This window comes from Anolis carolinensis, chromosome 2 (assembly GCF_035594765.1).
Source record: "Anolis carolinensis isolate JA03-04 chromosome 2, rAnoCar3.1.pri, whole genome shotgun sequence".
In the NCBI taxonomy this organism is placed as follows: Eukaryota; Metazoa; Chordata; class Lepidosauria; order Squamata; family Dactyloidae; genus Anolis; species Anolis carolinensis.
The window spans coordinates 176335475-176353785 of record NC_085842.1 but is presented as its reverse complement, the minus strand read 5'-3'; the positions used below and the strand labels follow the sequence as shown (position 1 = coordinate 176353785).

The window sequence follows — 18311 nt, the reverse complement described above, 5'->3', positions numbered from 1 at the left end:
ATTTTGCTAGATCTTTTGGGCTTTAAGAGTCTACTGTGAAAGAAATCCTGAAGGCCCATCTCATGTTCTTCATGTAGGAAAAAGCCATGAAAGAGAGAGGCAGTGAAATCTCTGTACATTTTTCTTTCCATTAGAAGAAATTATTTTTTCTTGCATGCATGAATTTCTCATATGACTGGGCACATTTGCACACTGTGCCTTGTGAGTGGTTTCTGAAAAGGTACGAGGGAAGGCATTGGTATTTTACTGCCTACTGAGCATGAAGTACCCTGATTTCTTCTCGCCTGAACTTTCTTTACCTCAATAGTCAGTTTACGTCATCTTGATTAAAATTGGATAGGTTACCAGGACACAGGGTTAAATGATATATTCCTTGATATGAGTTAACTGCTCCTATAGTCTCCAAAAAATCAAGTGTTTTGTCATCTGACATCTTTGTGGTCAGGTCAAGAATGTCACTGCATTGCATCTCTCGGCTGTGTTTCTTAGAGAGTAGCAAGGTTTTTCTCTTCAAAGTGCAGGATGTCCTGCCTGGATCAACATAACCCAAGGCTTCATTTTAATCCAATTCCTTTGTCTTAATTACTAGACAGTAGAAACTAATCTGTTGAAGGATTCATATGTAGTTGTTGAGTGCTTTCAGAGCCCTTGAGTCATATAATAAAGGACCTTGGTACAGTATAACTCTTCCGTCCTGTTTGATATATTCAGTGAGAGGAAAAGATTAAGAGATTCCTCCCCTGTTTCATCCTACTCAGCTTTGCATTTAGAAGAGTTCTGTTCTTCTGATATTCTGTCTCTGGATGTTTGATTCTTTGTTTCCTTGGCTCCTGCCTCTTACTAAATAAGAGGGCCATAGTGGTTGTGATGAGAAGGGAGATTCACACATGAGAACAAAAGTTTGCTGCCTGCCCATAAACAGCAACTTTTTGTGCCTTCTCTTTCTTGGCTCCTGATATTGCTTTCTTGCATGTGCATTTCTCTTAATCATCCTCTGTGGTTCCTTTGTCTCGATCTCTTCCTTCATCCCTATATTTTCTGTTGCAGTTCTCAGTGGCATCCCTCTTCATGTTTTGTTCTTTTCTTATCTCTCTTGTAAGACCTCTGACAAGTTCTCCTTTGACTTAAGTATTGCCAAGTCACCCACAGATTTATCTCCAGTCTGAAGCCATCCATACCAACTGTCATTACCACTTCTCACATCAGTAATATCTGTCAGAGTCAGCTTGGATGACTGCAGTTTGTCTTTTACAAATAACATCCTATAACCAGTAAGTGTGCAGCTACTAAAATTACAACATTCAGTGGAGGAGTAAAAGAAAGAAAAGAAAGAAAGAACAGGAAGCTGTAGCTTCTCTGCTCATCTCCCTGGCTATCTTTCTTTGATTGTATTGCCTTTCAAAAGAAAGATATAAATATATTTTTCTTATGCCTTTGTTTCTTATTTATATGGCTTGTGAATATTCTATGATGGAACATTTTGTTTTGGCATGTGGATTATAACCGCACAGGTTTCCCTGGCCACTTAATAGGAAAGATCATTGTTCACAGGGCTGTTCTTTGCCTTTAGTTAGTGCAGTGGGTCCCCAGGTGTTTTTAGCCTACAAATCCCAGAAATCCCAGCTGGGAGTTGTAGGCCAACTAACAGGTGGGAAACTGGCTGGGATTTCTGGGAGCTGAAGGCCAAAAACATCTGGAGACCCCAGTTTGAGAATCACTGCTTTAGTGGCTATGGAAAGTCCCTGCATTTGCAATCCTTAGAACTGTAGTCATCAGTGTCACTTGGAAATATAGAAACTGAATTATTATTTTTTCTGATTTGCAGCCTGTGACATGAACGTCCACAAGCAATGTGTAATAAACGTCCCAAGTCTTTGTGGAATGGATCACACGGAAAAAAGGGGGAGGCTTTATTTGAAAGCTGAAGTGGATGGTGACAAGCTAGAGGTCACAGGTAAGAAAGCTGCTTAGAAACACTAAGCCTCATTTCCAGACCCTTCTTGACTATCTATGAAGAATATCCAAAACCAACTTTACTATTTCAATTCTGTATGCATTTGAAATGACAAAGATAATATTTTAACACCTTGTATATCTGTTCATTTTAAGTGAATATCTTTCCTATTAGATTGCTGTTTGAGATAAGGAATGGAATTCGGACATGACTGTTAATCTGTTTTAACCTTGTTTTTATTAGTATCGGTAACTTGTCATTATTGCTTTTATATTATTTGTTTTTTGTCGAATGTTCTGTACTGTTTATTTGAATTGTTTAGTTTATTGTTGTATTTTACGGCATTGAATGCTTGCCTTTTATGTTGAGAGCCCCCACAGGGAGATAGGGCAGGATAGATAGTAAGTTTTACTTATTAATATATTTGATATAAAGACCAGATCTGTTTGAGTAGGATTCTGGGAGACCAGGGTTCAAATTCCCACTTGACCATGGAAGCCCACTTGGTGACCTTGGACAAGTCACACTTTCTTAATCTCACAGGAAAGCCATGCCGACCCCCTTCCTTCCCCCCAAAAAAGTCTTGCCAGGAAAACCTCATGGTAGATAAATTTGAAATCATTGTGAAGGTGTATAACAAAACAAAAGCAACAATGTTAGGATGAGCATAGAACACACAAATATCACTGTCTATAAGAAATGATATGAGAGTAATTAGCAACTTAATTATATTTGTAGATAGCCACAAAATGGTTGTGTGTTCAGCATTTTTTTCCATTACAATTGTAAACAAAAAAGATTAAAATGCTGATCACATAGCTGTACATTTTTATTTACAATTGTTATGGAAAAAATGTTGAACACACAACCATTTGGTGGCTATCTACTTTCAAAGACAACCATTTCCTGTTGCTGCTCCATCTTTCAGTGGATATTTGTCCTGAGCCAAATGGTTTTCAAGACAGTGCATAACATATTTTCTTTAACTTATTTATGACATTTCTAGGCCATTGCTCAACCTGATTGCTCACAATGGTAGTAAATTATTAGCAGACGGAAGAACTGTGCCTTTTCCTACTTTATGTTCATGCCAAGTTACAGTATATCTCCATCTCTTTAAAAAAATACTTGTGATTATATTATTTTGTTAAGACCACTCTGGTCCCTATAAAATTTATGATTCATCAGATAAGTACATGTTTTAATGTGAGTTTCAAAGATGGCTTATAGTGGAGGCAATATTTGTTCCCAACTTCAGTTGTTATATGGTTTGTTTTTCTTCACTTGAGATTCAGCTTTAGCCTGAGAATATAGAACAGGTAGGATTGGTTCAGAAATAACATCGAGGCACATGCCCTTCTTTTGGCATTGATCCCAGTTTTCCCAGCATTTGTTCCTTTAACTAATTTAGTGTGCCTGTTGCCATGTTTTTGCAATTAAAAACTGTCCAACAAGGGATCAAAAGTCAGAGCTAAATTCATCCGGACTAAAGCATCACAGTAGACAGGGAGGCTTTTATAGCACATGTGCATATATGTGCACCCTGTTCAGGAGAACCTAATGCCCTATTTGGGTGGGTGGTACCACTCAACACCATTTCATTGGTTGGAAAATGTACCAAGCTTCAATTCTGTCAGCTCGCCAAATACAGTATCTAAAGGATCTCACCTGTAGACCTTAGCAGTTCCGTAAGAAGTAACATTATTTCTCTTTGTGCCATACAGAAAGCACAAAGAGAAATAATAAATCCAACCAGCTAATCTGTTAGTCTTAATCAAACTCATTAAATCAGTGGGAATGGTGTAATTCAGCAGCTGATTTAATGGGTCAGCTTCAGTTGGAATGAAGAATTGGACTGAGACCTAATTGAACAGGCTGTGTGAACACATATTGAGACACATTGTTCTGAGTCTGGACCAAATTAGGAAAATTACATTCAATAATGATGGTGCAATAGGATCCTCATACTTGCGGAATCAATATATGCTGTTTACTTATCTGTGGTTTAGGCTGCACTTTTGGATCTCCATTGTTCATTCCATTGAAAACAATAGGGTTCACTGGTGCAATGGGTTAAAGGCTGACCTGCTGACTTGAAGGTTGGTGGTTTGAATCAACAAGACGGGATGAGCTCCTGTCTGTCAGCCCTAGCTTCCCATGTGGGGACATCAGAGAAGCCTCCCAGCTGCATGGTAACACATCCAGACGTCCCCGTCTTTGTATACAGCTGATTCTCTCACACCAGAAGCAACTTGCCCCAATTTGCTTCTGGCACGATAAAAAACCCTATTGGCAGTATGTGTAGTTTCTACACATAATGTGGGGGTGTATCTCACACAGATGAGGGGGTCCTACTTTTTTTCTTAAATAGGTGAAGTTTGAGGTCCTGGTTTGCATATCTCTGTCACACTTTGAATTGGGCCATCTAGATATGGAAATCTTCTGGCACTATTTCAGCTTGGTGTACTTTTATTTGGGTAATGGGGGGATGGACAGGAGTCTTAGCTCCACTTTTTTTTTTTTTTTTGCTTGAGTACTGAAGACTCATGAAACATGTCATTTTGGTTTAAATGTCATTTTGAATGTTCCCTGTAGGTACCAGATCATAAGAGGCCATAGAATGTAAACAATATAATTATTTTTGGAAATCCTAATCTTGTGGCTTATCTTTCTGAAAGCTTTATGGCATCTATTCTTGAATTCTTACACAAATGTTAGACGTTGAGATAGCATTTCAAAGCTGTTACTTATTTTCATTGGGGGCTATGCAACTATAGTTTAATGTCAGGGTGAGCTAAAGCAGTTACAGTTAAAGCTTAGATATTAGAAAAGTTTACAATAAAAACACTTAAATATTTATAGTCCAGTCACTCTTTCTTTCAGCACATGTCTCCAGACAACTAAACTGTGGAAAAATTATGAGATATTTGGGATAACTTGTCAAATGTGTAAGGATCCCTTCACTGACTTAAAACTACAATGGCTAAATAAACTGACTTCAACTGTGGTGCATTTCAGCTTATTAATAAACACAATTCTTTTAACAGCACTTGATAAATCCAGCCACTTAATATGTTTATAGAGGGTCATTCCCAACTTCTTATGAATTGCTTCTTATATTTTGCAATATATGTTAAACAGTATAAACTAGGATAATAATAATCAATGGGTTAGATCAGGGCTTTCCAAATTGTGGGTCTGGACACATTAGTACGTCAGCTGCAGTGTGTAGGTGTGTTGCACAAATGTAACAAACACCTCTGAATCGGTATGAAATGAGCAATGAATCATATATTTGTAAAATATGAATGAAAGGTTTTCATGGGATATATTATGTCCCCATACATTTGATTATTACAATTTATGTATGTGTCCGTATCTCTGATAAGGTGTTTGTTTAATTTCTGGTTTGCTCATAAAACTGAATCACTGTGTCGCAAAATGATGCATGTCTAAAAATTGTGCCCCCAATATGGAATGTTTTGAAAGCTCTGGATTAGATGATATTGCAGTTTTCAGTTTACCTGAAAAAAAAGGGAGGGGTTGCTACTTGCCTATCCAAGGCCAAAAGTCAGTAGCGGTAGCCTTGACAAAATAGACTGGCTATAAGAGAGAGAGGCTTCTCAATGGTGCCACCCTGCTTATGGAATATCCTCAAAGAGGTGTCCCTCACGCATTGGCACAATCATATCATTTTAGAAAACTTCAACTGGGACTCCAGCTGTGTATGATATCCATATGTGCAATTGCTATACCTTACCTACTGAATATGTGAAGCTCCTGCAGCTCTCAAAAGCCACAGGAGCCCTTTGAGGATAAAAAGGTGGTAAAGGAAAGGGGAAGTAGGGGATGTAGAAAACTCCTTGGGCTCCCTATATTACAGTCAAAGTATTCAAGAAACAAAACCCTATGGTTTTCATTAATACATTTGAAAGAATTGCTTCCGAATGGGAACTTAGTAGCATATGCACATGCTGGTCAGCCCTTTTGAGATTCATCTCATGAATTGCATAATAATAAAATACTTCTCATACTATAGAAATTAGGATTTAAATACAGCAACCTAGAGGTAGCGGTCAAGTGACAAACTAAGACACTAGCTACTCTGACATGTAAAATCCAGATTATCTGTTTTGAACTGGATTATATTAGTCTGTACACTGGGGACCCATGAGTTGAGAACCACATTGCTCTAGGCGAATCTCTCTATATCTTTGAGATGAAAGCATTTTGCACATAAGCGAGATCTTGCACTGTGTTGAATGAGAAGATCAATTTTTCTTTGCCTCATTTACTGAAGCTAACCTATTTTCTTTTGTTTGAACCTTACAAAGGTCCATCTACAACATATCTGTATTTTTAAAATGTAGCGATCTTTTTTATTAATATATATGTTATGTGTACACTCTACGAGTGGTCGTGTGTGTATTGTATGACACTAAAATCAAATGTGTGCAAGTACTTGGAAATTAGTGAAATATTTGTGTAATTTTTTCATATATCTGTAGTATCGAGTTTCATTCATTGCAGAAGCTGTTACTTTTATCAGAACAGTAGAGTCTCACTTATCCAACACTCGCTTGTCCAACGTTCTGGATTATCCAACACATTTTTGTAGTCAAGGTTTTCAATATATCGTGATATTTTGGTGCTAAATTTGTAAATACAGTAATTACAACATAACATTACAGCATATTGAACTACTTTTTCTGTCAAATTTGTTGTATAACATGATGTTTTGGTGCTTAATTTGTAAAATCATAACCATTTTGATGTGTAATAGGCTTTTCCTTAATCTCTTTTTTTTATCCAACATATTTGCTTATCCAACGTTCTGCTGGCCCGTTTACATTGGATAAGCGAGTCTCTGCTGTATATACAAAAATGTTCAGTGTTAGTATTATGTACATGCAAAGAAACATTCTAAAAACAAAAATGTGCACTATGAATTTCATTTGTATTAATAGGCATAATCTCAAATAAAGTACACACTTCTGAATTGAGTGTCATTGAAACTGTTACCATGAAAATGATAACCTTGTAACTGGAAGCAGTAAGAGATATTATAGAAAATAAGCTGCTTCCTCGCTGTCAATTTGACTTCCCACTGGTACATTAATAAAAAGAGTCCTTTATAGTTCTTTGCTTAATCTAATCTGATAAATGATGCTATTTCACCGACTATACAGAAACATTTTATGGGCTTTGGATTCAGATGTGTCAATAGAGTTGAAGGGAATACAATGTAGTTAGCCTGAGGCATTGCCTAGCAATAAGATTTACCAGTCTACTATTTGTACATTATATCACAAAATATCTGTTCATTAAAAAAAAACCACAGGAAGAAGATTAATAATAAAAACAAGCAAAGACATTTAGAATTCAAGAGAAGAGAAACAGAAATTGACTAGTGTATACTGTATACCAGGGGTCCTCAAACTTTTTAAGTGGAGGGCCGGTTCATGGTCCTTCAGATTGTTGAGGGGCCGAATTATCATTTGAAAAAAATATATGAACAAATTCCTATGCACACTGCACATGTCTTATTTGTAGTGCAGAAACACCCCCCCCCAACAACAATTATTTATTTTTATTTATTTGCTACATTTATACCCCACCCTCTCTCATGCCGAAGAGCAGCTTACAAGTTGTATGTACATACAATATATTATATTATTAGCATAGCACAATATTAGCATTATATATTACTATATTGTACTATACCACTATTCCATAATATTGTTAGTAGTATTACATTTAATATATAACGTATAATTAATATTATTATATTATAGAATATTATTATATTGTATTATTATTAGCCACCCTGAGTCCCCTATTGGGTGAGAAGGGCGGGGTAGAAATACTGTAATAAATAAATAAATATTATGTTGTATTACATTATAATATTATTATCAATATGTATACACAATATATTATATTATTAGCATAGCACAATATTGGTAAATGAAAGAACAATACAATATTTAAAAATAAAAACGATTTCAACCAACATATTGTAAACCTATCAGGATTTCAATGGGAAGTGTGGGTTTGCTTCTGGCCAATGAGATAGTCAAGTTAAGTAGGATTGTTGTTGTTGTTGTTGTGTGCCGTCAAGTCATTTCAGACTTTGGGGGAGCCTAAGTCTAAAAGTGAGGGTGGGGGCCAGGTAAATGACCTTGGAGGGCCGCATCCGGCCCCCGGGCCTTAGTTTGGGGACCCCTGCTGTATACCCTTTGGCAGGACTGTGGAGGCATGTTATGTGGAGAAAGGAAAAGGGACCCAAAGACAGTGAAATGTCTACAGATTGATTCTGGTTTACAGCTTTCTATCTTTACTGACATCCATGATGATATGCTACATAGATATAATGTCAAGCTTAGATTACAAAGGAGAAGAATGCATTATTATTATTATTATTATTATTATTATTATTATTATTATTATCATCATCATTATCATCCCCACCACCACCACCACCATGGGGACTCAAGGCGGCTAACAATCCCATACTTTTATCAAAGTCTAAAAAAGTGCAGTACAAAAGTCTAAAAAATAATTAAACAGTACAGTGTAGTAAAAATAGATTAAAATATGATAAATACAATAAGAACAGCCTCTAAAACTCACAGTCACGCCCCCAAGAATCCCACTCACACTTCCCCAGCAGCATGCATATCTGGTTTGTTATTTAAAGTAGAATGTCCCCTTCCCTCCTGACCATTAAAAGAGAAAACTACCTGTTTAATGCAACCACACATATAGGAAATCATGTTTTGGCTCTCAAGTGGTCTACATAATCAGGCCTCTTCTACACTGCCATATAAAATGTTTTGACCTACAACTCCCAGAAACCCCAGGCAGTTTACCAGCTGTTAGGATTTCTGGGAGTTGAAGGCAAAAACATCTGGGGACCCACAGGTTGGGAACCACTGCTCTGTAGGAACATCATTCAAATAAGACATAATGTATTAAAGATTCCACAAAATCTCACTAAATTATTGGTTCTAAGTGAGATGGGTTATGTTTGCACAGTGAGATAGTTTGTCAAGATGTGGCTTGGTTGACCTAATGCAGTATTTCTCATCTCCACCATGATAATAAGAGACAAAGCCTTTTTTCCATTGAGGTTTCTTGAATTTGCTCAGAAAATTATTTGAGTTTACAGTATATACACAAACACACACACACACACACACAAGACATTCATATACATATATATGTATATGTATATCTGTGTGTAAATATGAGTCCCCTCAGGGAGATAGGGCAAGGGTGGGGTATACTTGAAGTTTTATCATCATTATTTTCATATGTGAGTAAGCAAACGCTCTTACATGACTTGATGGTTCTGGACCAAACTAAGTACACAGACTCTTGTTATCCAACTTAAAATACTGGTAGGATCTCAACTAAAGCTCCCCTCTATTCAGGGCACCAAAAACAACGAAATGGCTATGTATGTATGCAGTGCTTTAGTCACAAGAGAGCAGTATAGATTGTGAGGCTATCTCAGGCCCCTTCTACACTGCCCTATATCCCAAGATCTGATCCCAGATTATCTGGTTTAAACTGGATTATATGAGTCTCCACTGCCAGATAATCTGGGATCAGATCCTGAGATATAGGGACAGTGTGGAAGGGGCCTCAGAGAGTGAGATGACACATGAAAATGTGCTAGAGAGCCAGAGCAGTGCTATGGAGACTTTCTAAGGGAGGCCTTCATAGAAGGACAGACAAAGATGGAAGTGAGCTGGAGAAGGGAGAAAGGAGTCCTTCAGATGACAAAACTTGAAAAATAATTTGGCCTTTAATGGAATCCTATATTCAGAGCACTATGCATGGAGAAAAAAATTAACCTGAGTTAATCTGTGCTGAGAAACTGAGTACTGAAACTTTTATAAAACACTAGCGTATTTACCTGGTGTTCCATTTTCCGATGGGAACATTCATAAAATCATAAAGCTAACCATGAGTATTTCAAATAAATATTTATTACCTGAGCAACATTGAATACATTCACTATTCGTAAATATAATGTGATACATCTACAGAAATATAATTACCTTAGATACTAAGGTTAACTGCTTGCTCTAGAAAAAAACAATGAATCAGTTTTCTATGACTTGTGGTACAGAACACAACCCAAGAGCCTTTTAAATGCTCTGTGGTTATTATAGAATTACTCTTTAGAAGTCAAGACCTGTAAACGTAATGAAGAGTCATTGCCCTTATGAGACATTTTAAAATAGTTTGGCAGAACTGAGAATAGTAATGTATTACGGAGCCTCATATTTCCAAAGGGCATCAAGAATTATGACATTTAATACTATAAAGAAAATGTAATTCATATTGATATTGTCATATGGTGTTGCTGCAGATAATTAGAATGGTCTAATGTCTCATTATTTTTGTAAATTGGAAATTCATTGAAATAGTATTTAGCTTTCATTTCATTTGCACAAAGAGGGATCCATTAAGCTCTTTCTAACAAGGTGCTATTGATGTCAGAAGTATTATGAGAAGGAGAGGTCTTCATAATTTAGTTTTAGTCCCAACACATCATGAATAATATCAAAGAAATAACAATGACACTGAGGGAGTTATCATGTGGCATTATATATTCCTGTATTGCTAGAATGAAGCTTCTAGCAATATAGGAGTATATAATGAACAAATTAAATACTTTCTCTTGCAGATGTATCAACAAACTACTGTCTTAAAGCAACACAAATGTGCTTTTGTGCAATATTAAAGAGGTATATGAGGTTTGTAAATCCTGGTAGTCATGGGGAAATAGTTTACCCTTGGCTCCAGTATGTTTAGTATTTGTATTTTGTTAGGGGTTTGAATTCCTGCTAATTTCATTCCAGGATTTGGGGGCATTTGAAAAAATGTAACTGCTTAAAGTAAAATAAACTTAGTGAATAGTCTTATTGTAATGGTCCAAAAGTAATGTAACATATCTTGGATCCTGGCTATTTGAGGGTCCAAGCTCTGGAGGAGAGCAAATGTGGTCCCTATCTTTGAGAAGGGAAAAAAGGACGACTCAAACAATTACTGTCCGGTCAGCCTCATGTTGATACTGGACAAGATTCTGGAAAAGATTGTTAAGGAAGTGGTTTGCAAACACTTAGAAAGGAATGCGGTCATTGCTAATAGTCAACACGGATTTATCAAAAACAGGTCATGCTAGACTAATCTGATCTTTTTTTTTTTTTGTAGAGTTGCAAGTTGAGTAGATATAGGGAATGCTGTGGATGTATCATATCTGGATTTCAGTAAGGCCTTCGACAAGGTCCCCCATGACCTTCTGGCAAACAAAGTTAGTCAAATGTGGGCTAGGCAAAACTACTGTTAAGTGGATCTGTAATTGGCTAAGTGAACAAACTCAAAGGGTGCTCACCAATGTGTCTTCTTCATCCTGGAAAAAAGTGGCAAGTGCCGCAGGGTTCCATCTTGGGCCCAGTTCTGTTCAACATCTTTATTAATGATTTAGACGAAGGGTTAGAAGTCTCCAAAGCACAGAATTCAAAACAATCTTAACAGATTAGAGAGATGGGCCGAAACTAACAAAATGAAATTCACCAAGGACAAATGCAAGATACTCCACTTAGGCAGAAAAAAATGAAATGAAAAGATACAGAATGGGGGACGCCTGGCTTGACAGCAGTACATGTGAAAAAGACCTTGGATCCTCATGGACAACAAGTTAAACATAAGCCAACAATGTGATGCAGCAGCAAAAAAAAAAAAGCTTGCATAAATAGGAGTCAAGTGTCTAGATTCTACCCCTCTATTCTGCCTTGGTCAGACCACACCTGGAATCACATTGTGTCCAATTCTGGGCACTGCAATTGAAAGGAGATGTTGACAAGCTGGAATGTGTCCAGAGAAGGGTGACTAAAATGATCAAGGGTCTGGAGAACAAGCCCTATGAGGAGCGGCTTAAAGAGCTGGGCATGTTTAGCCTGCAGAAGAGAAGGCTGAGAGGAGACATGATAGCCATGTATAAATATGTGAGGCTAAGTCATAGGGAGGAGGGAGCAAGCTTGTTTTCTGCCGCCCTGAAGACAAGGACGCAGAACAATGGCTTCAAACTACAGGAAAGGAGATTCCACTTGAACATTTGGAAGAACTTCCTCACTGTGAGAGTTGTTTGGCAGTGGAACTCTCTGCCGCAGAGTGCGGTGGAGGCTCCTTATTTGGAGGCTTTGAAACAGACTGGATGGCATCTGTCGGGGGTGTTTTGAATGTGATTTTCCTGCTTCTTGGACTGGATGGCCCACGAGGTCTCTTCCAACTCTATGATTCTATGATTATGAGCCCATTACAGCTCTAATATCTTCAGCAGAAAGATTTCTCTCTGTCCCACCAGTATCTCAATCTCGTTTAGTAGGAATTAGGGAGAGGTTCTTCTCAGGTGCTTAATGTGGATTAAAGAAGTGGGATTAAAAATCCTCATACCTCAAGGAGAGTCCACACATGGAGCTCTCAGTCCCAGAAAATGATCCCACGACATCCAGAAAAATTTGGTTAATTAAAGGGAACCCCAAAAGGTATAGCGAGACATACACTGGAAATTTTCTTCTATTTTTTTTCTTTATGACTCTGAGATGTGCTGCAGCTTGTAAGCTTTTTGCCAGAGTTGCTGCAGATATAATGAAGGGAGCACAAGTAGATTTTCTCCTCTCCCTCACTCCTGGTGCTTCCAGGTCTGCCCCCTTGAACCCTGTTTCCCTTTGGGGTTACTTACCCACAACATGCTGCTGCCCACTGTGTAATTTCAATCCCTGTTTCCTTTTAGAAATACACATGATTTTTTTTTCGTGTCAGGAGTGATTTGAGAAACAGCAAGTCGCTTCTGGTGTGAAAGAATTGGCCATCTGCAGGGAGGTTGCCTAGCGATGCCCGGATTTTTTTTGATGTTTTTACCATCCTTGTGGGAGGCTTCTCTCATGTCTCCGTGTGGAGCTGGAGCTGATAGAGGGAGCTCATCCATTCTCTTCCCGGGTTGGATTCAAACTGGCACCTTCAGGTCAGCAACTCAACCTTCAAGTCATCAGTCCTGTCATCACAAGGGTTTAACCTATTGCACTACCAGGGGCTCCATAGGAAATAAGATCAAAGCATTGGTCGGAGAGAGTTGCCTTCCTTTTGTGTTTCCATTTAGCCACTTGTGTGTCCATGGCTCCATCTGTTTACATCCCACATTAGCTGTTTCAGGATTTTAAAATGAGGATAAGCACTGGAGCAGTCTACACCAGCATACCACAAGGTAGCATTGGGCCATCCAGTGTTTTGTAGCAGTGCATTTTTAACCCGATGTCAGATTTTATGCTAACCTTTTTGTCGCATTATTTTCATGCCATCCCACGATCATGCACACTTTTTGGGTTTGCGTTTTCCAGTTGTCGTCCGCCTTTTCATCCCATTTTCTACCGGGTTTTCAGACCTGTCTAGATGGGTCTCAATGACTACTCCAGTCTTTGGCATTTTCTTCCCAGAGAGGCTAGAATAGTTCCCTCATTCCTCTTCTTCCCACAGCAAGTTGAAACATCCTTTTCTTATTGGCATCTCTCATAGCATTTTATCTGCTCAGAGACATTCTTGACACTTTATTTTTATTTCTCTTTGGCGTTCAAAAGAGAGGAAGTGCTCTTACCTGCCATAGATGGAAGAAAAGAGCTGGGTGGGGGGAGCAGAAGGACATATATTTTGCTTCTTGCCCCTCCCTATGGTGTATTACGTGTATTACATAATAATGCCAAGTGTCTGATTTGGAGAATAAAAAAGAACTCCTGCTCCCAATTATGCCTGGCCTGTATCATTAAAAATAGGTTGCCATCCAATCGGTGGACGATAGAAGCAATAGTCCTTTTATAAGTTGGTATTCTGTCCAAACATTGTCATCATCTTGCTGCTTTGAAGAAAGAAACACAAAATCAGCAAGAATAAGGAGGATATCTATCTGCATGCTAATTATGTAGACAAAAGTACAAATCTCGTAAAACAAAAGTGAGGAAAACAATGATTTTTTTTGCCCTGTTAGCAACCTGTGCTTAGCACTTTCACTGACATATCTTGAATAGCCTTTCTATTCTTTTCCTCCTGTCACTTCTTTGCTTTTCAATGTTTTTTTGCTATGAGAAGCAGAGCAAAAAAAAAAAAGTATTGCATAAAGTCTAGATATTAGTATTGTTTCCTACATCTGAGATTGTGCCTGCAGGACATGTTACTGATGCTCTAGGAATGTTTTGTATCAGCAATTAATGCAAATAGCCTTAGTTTCAAACATAGAAGTCCTCATATGTTGAAAAACTTGTTTTATTGGCACCTGTTTAAGTATCTGTAAGGGATGATCTATAGACACATAGTGGAAATTTTTTCTTCCTTCCTATATTACTGAAAACGCATTCCTAAACATACACAAATATAGTAAGTGAAAATATTTATGATTTGTTTTTGCAATAATACGTTACTTGGGGTAGTGCCAAATAATGCCACAAAAGTGTGTAATTTGGTATGGAATTCCTTAAATTTCCTAATTTTTGGTATCAAACCAATTGCTTAAAGAGGTCGGTGCTGAAAATTTCAGAGAAATCCAATATTACTCCTCCCATTTTACTGGATTTTCTTCTAAAACACATACCAATCACATATACAGTAGAGTCTCACTTATCCAAGCCTCGCTTATCCAAGCCTCTGAATAATCCAAGCCATTTTTGTAGTCAATGTTTTCAATATATCATGTTTTTTCGGTGCTAAATTCGTAAATACAGTAATTACAACATAATATTACTGCGTATTGAACTACTTTTTCTGTCAAATTTGTTGTATAACATGACGTTTTGGTGCTTAATTTGTAAAATCATAACCTAATTTGATGTTTAATAGGCTTTTCCTTAATCCCTCCTTATTATCCAAGATATTCGCTTATCCAAGCTTCTGTTGGCCCGTTTAGCTTGGATAAGTGAGACTCTACTGTATGTTGGAAATTGTAAGTACAGTAACTAGCTGTGCCTGGCCACGCGTTGCTGTGGCGAAGTCTGGTGGTATGGGAAATAAAGTATTGAGGAATTGGTGGTATTTAAGGTAAAGGGTAAAGGTTTTCTCCTGACATTAAGTCCAGTTGTGTCTGACTGCACACTGAAGTGGATTATATGTCAGTGTGGAGTCAAGATAATCCAGTTCAAAGCAGATAATATAAGATTATAAATGGGTTATATAGCTGTGTGGAAGGGCCTTGAGTCTACACTGCCATATAATCCAGTGCAAATCTGATAATCTGTATTTTATAGGTAGTGTGGAAGAGGCCTAAGTGAGGTCTAACTCTGCCTGTCCCCTGGGCTGCGTGGGTTGCTAGGAGACCCAGTGGGCGGAGCTTAGCCTTCTAACTGGCAGCAATTGGAAAAAAACAATTATTCGTCTCCCTCTAATTAGGACTTTATTTTTCTTTTCTTTTTGTTGTATGAACGTAGAGGCATGGATGAGGGGTTGTGCTGCCAAGTTTAGTATTTCTGGGATGTGTAGTTTAGTTGTTTTGTCCTAGGCCGAAATTTCATTACCCTTTTATATATATAGATTGTAAGAAGTATAGAGCTACTCACTCAGGGTTTTTTTTCCGCTCTTTCCAGATTAGTTACATTTTATGCCTTCTCAAGCATAGTAAAAGTTCTAGAGTAAAAATGACAGCAACATTAAATTAAAAACTTGTGTAGTATTTCAGAATTATACTCAGAAGCAACCAATCCTCATGATGAATATAAGGACTTTAAGGAAACTAAGAAATTAAAGATAGTAATAAATAAAATGAAGCATCTATCTTGAGGGAGACATGGGCAACCAAGTTGATAAAAGATTTGGAAGCTCTATAGGCAACAGTTTAGGCAGCTGGGTACGTTGTTTGGAGAGAGATGATCTGTTAGCCACTTTTAAATATTTGAAGGGATGCAGAAAATAAAGCCAGCTTGTCTTCTGCTGCTTCAGAGACCTAACCCATTGAATTCAAGTTACAAGAAAAGATTCCACTTAAATATTGGGAATAATTTATTGATAGTAAAAGCTGTTTGACAAAGGTATAATCTGCTTTGGAGTTTAGTGGCATTTCATATTAGACACAATTCTGTATCAAGAACACATATGCAAATCCACAATAAAATTTCTCATGCCATACAAATCCAATTCACCACTTGGAGTAGAGATTTAGACTATCTAATGCCAATTCTGTTCCACTCCCCCTCCGCATATTGTTTATTTGTTAGTGCTCTTAGTGCTATATATAGATTTAAAGATTTCAGTCTGAAGATTACAAAACTGTTTAAGTAAATTAGTATGGATAACTTATGATTGTTACAAAGTGGGTGGGGCAGCTAGTGCCAGCTTTGATGTTGCAGAATGAAAGACTGTTCTGTTGGACTTTTAAAAAACTGAACACTTATGCAGACTTCACTGTTTGTTTGTGTGATATGCCCAGGTCTTGCTTTTCATTGTTTATTGTCTCTGACAGACAGAAACAGCAGTGTACCATTGTAACTCCCACCAGATTCATTCCCTTATTTTTAAAAAGAGGGGAAGGGAAAGTCATGTTTTCCACCAGCCAGTTTGGGAGGCATTCTGAGCTGTGATTTACCACTGGGGTGTAATAAAAAAGTATGTGAAATATTAGGCTGTGTTTGCCTAGTATTTGTTGCATTGGTTCACTACTGAGATTTTCTGTCTTTAGGCATTAATAGAAAGCATGAGCCAAATAATTTGCTTTCATCTTCTCCCCCTTTTTCTTTATTATCCCTGAGGCAACATAAATGAAACTAAGCAGTAAAAATTCTAATCACAGTGCAAACTCTATAGGAGAAAAAAGACAGGAGATTTTCAGGGTGTGTATGTGTGTGTTGATTCCTCTTTTCCTTTTAGCCCTCTGTAGATCCATTCTACAGATGGAACCCCCAGTGCCCAGTGGGTCAAACCCGTGAGCTGTTAAACTTGCTGACCAAAAGGTTGGCAGTTAGAATTTGGGGAGCGGAGTGAGCTCCCGATGTTAGCCCCAGCTTCTGCTAACCTTGCAGTTCAAAAACATGGAAATGTGAGTAGATCAATAGGTACTGTTCCAGCAGGAAGGTGACGGCACTCCATGCAGTCATGCCAGCCACATGACCTTGGAGGTGTCTACAGAAAATACCAACTCTTCCGCTTAGAAATGGAGATGAACACCAACCTCCAGAGTCGGACACGACTAGACTTAATGTCAGGGGAAACCCTTTACCTTTACCTTAGATCTGTTCCAGAGATCTGGGAAATTGTAGAAGAGTGTGGGAAGTGTCACAAAAAACAGAATGGGGAACAAATGTAATCTGGTCTAAAAGCCGCCATGGGTCTCCACTCTACTTCATGGGCAGAAGTAGCACTTCTCATTGTGGAACAGCATTTCTTTGATCCTTTTCTAAGCATTTGTAGGTCCTACAACTCATGTTGACCATAGAATTGCACTGAAGACCTACAAATGCCTGGAAAAATATTCTTAGTAAGAACCTCTAGGTCCTCCAAAGTAGAGTTGACCATAGAGGTGTGTTGGAAGACCTAGAGATTCCTGGGAAAAACATATTGACTAAAGAATGAATAATCAACTCTGCAAAGGTCAGACCTGCAAATATGGAGGGCCAACTGTAGTTTTTCCTTTCAAAGATGCAGCCTCTTCAACACATCATGTTCATATGCGAGCATTAGATTAGAAAGTTACTGACAACATTATCCATAAGTGGGAAAGAAGGGAGGAGGGGAAGCAGTGAAAAATGGATAATGTCCTTACTCTAACCAGTGTCAGCAAGCATTCTTGTGCTTCCCAGATACTTGCTTGCAGATTCGTCTGCCACTCTTCCTTTCCAAGTCTCCCTTACATGGAAGAAAGAGCACACAGCTGATGTGGCAGTAACTTTAGAAATTAAATTGAAGACACGTTGGGTAGTGGCGAGAATTTTCCTAAGCACTGAGATACTGCCCTTCTTCGTATAGGGCTGGTTAAGATGCAATACTGTAGCATACTTAGCATTTCTGAAATGAGCTATGCAGGTTTTTTGGGTTCATATGTAATTACCTTTATACATAACTATGAGGAGGAGTTCAGAAACTTTCACTTGCAGTTTACCATACTGCTTGACTCTTAACAAACTGTAATGAGTTTTAGCTATGATTAAAAGAAACAAGCCAACTTGAAGTGATGGCACATGTAGTTAGCTTGTTCGTTAGAACTAAAATGTTATGAGGACCTTGGAAGACATCTCAGTGTGCCCCATTTAATCACCCCCCTCATTTTTTGATGTAATTCAGGATATCCAATTTTTATATGATTTTATATGAT

At 37.9% G+C, this 18311-nt stretch overlaps 1 protein-coding gene across 2 annotated transcripts in view; it reads left to right on the top strand.

Moving 5' to 3' along the window:
* prkca (protein kinase C alpha) overlaps nt 1-18311 on the top strand; it is a 245602-nt gene that overhangs the window by 160727 nt on the left and 66564 nt on the right. For both annotated transcript variants that reach the window (XM_062971147.1, XM_062971148.1), the window contains exon 5: nt 1826-1954. In XM_062971147.1, the coding sequence (XP_062827217.1) occupies nt 1826-1954 (129 nt within the window). The remainder of the gene's footprint in view (nt 1-1825; nt 1955-18311) is intronic.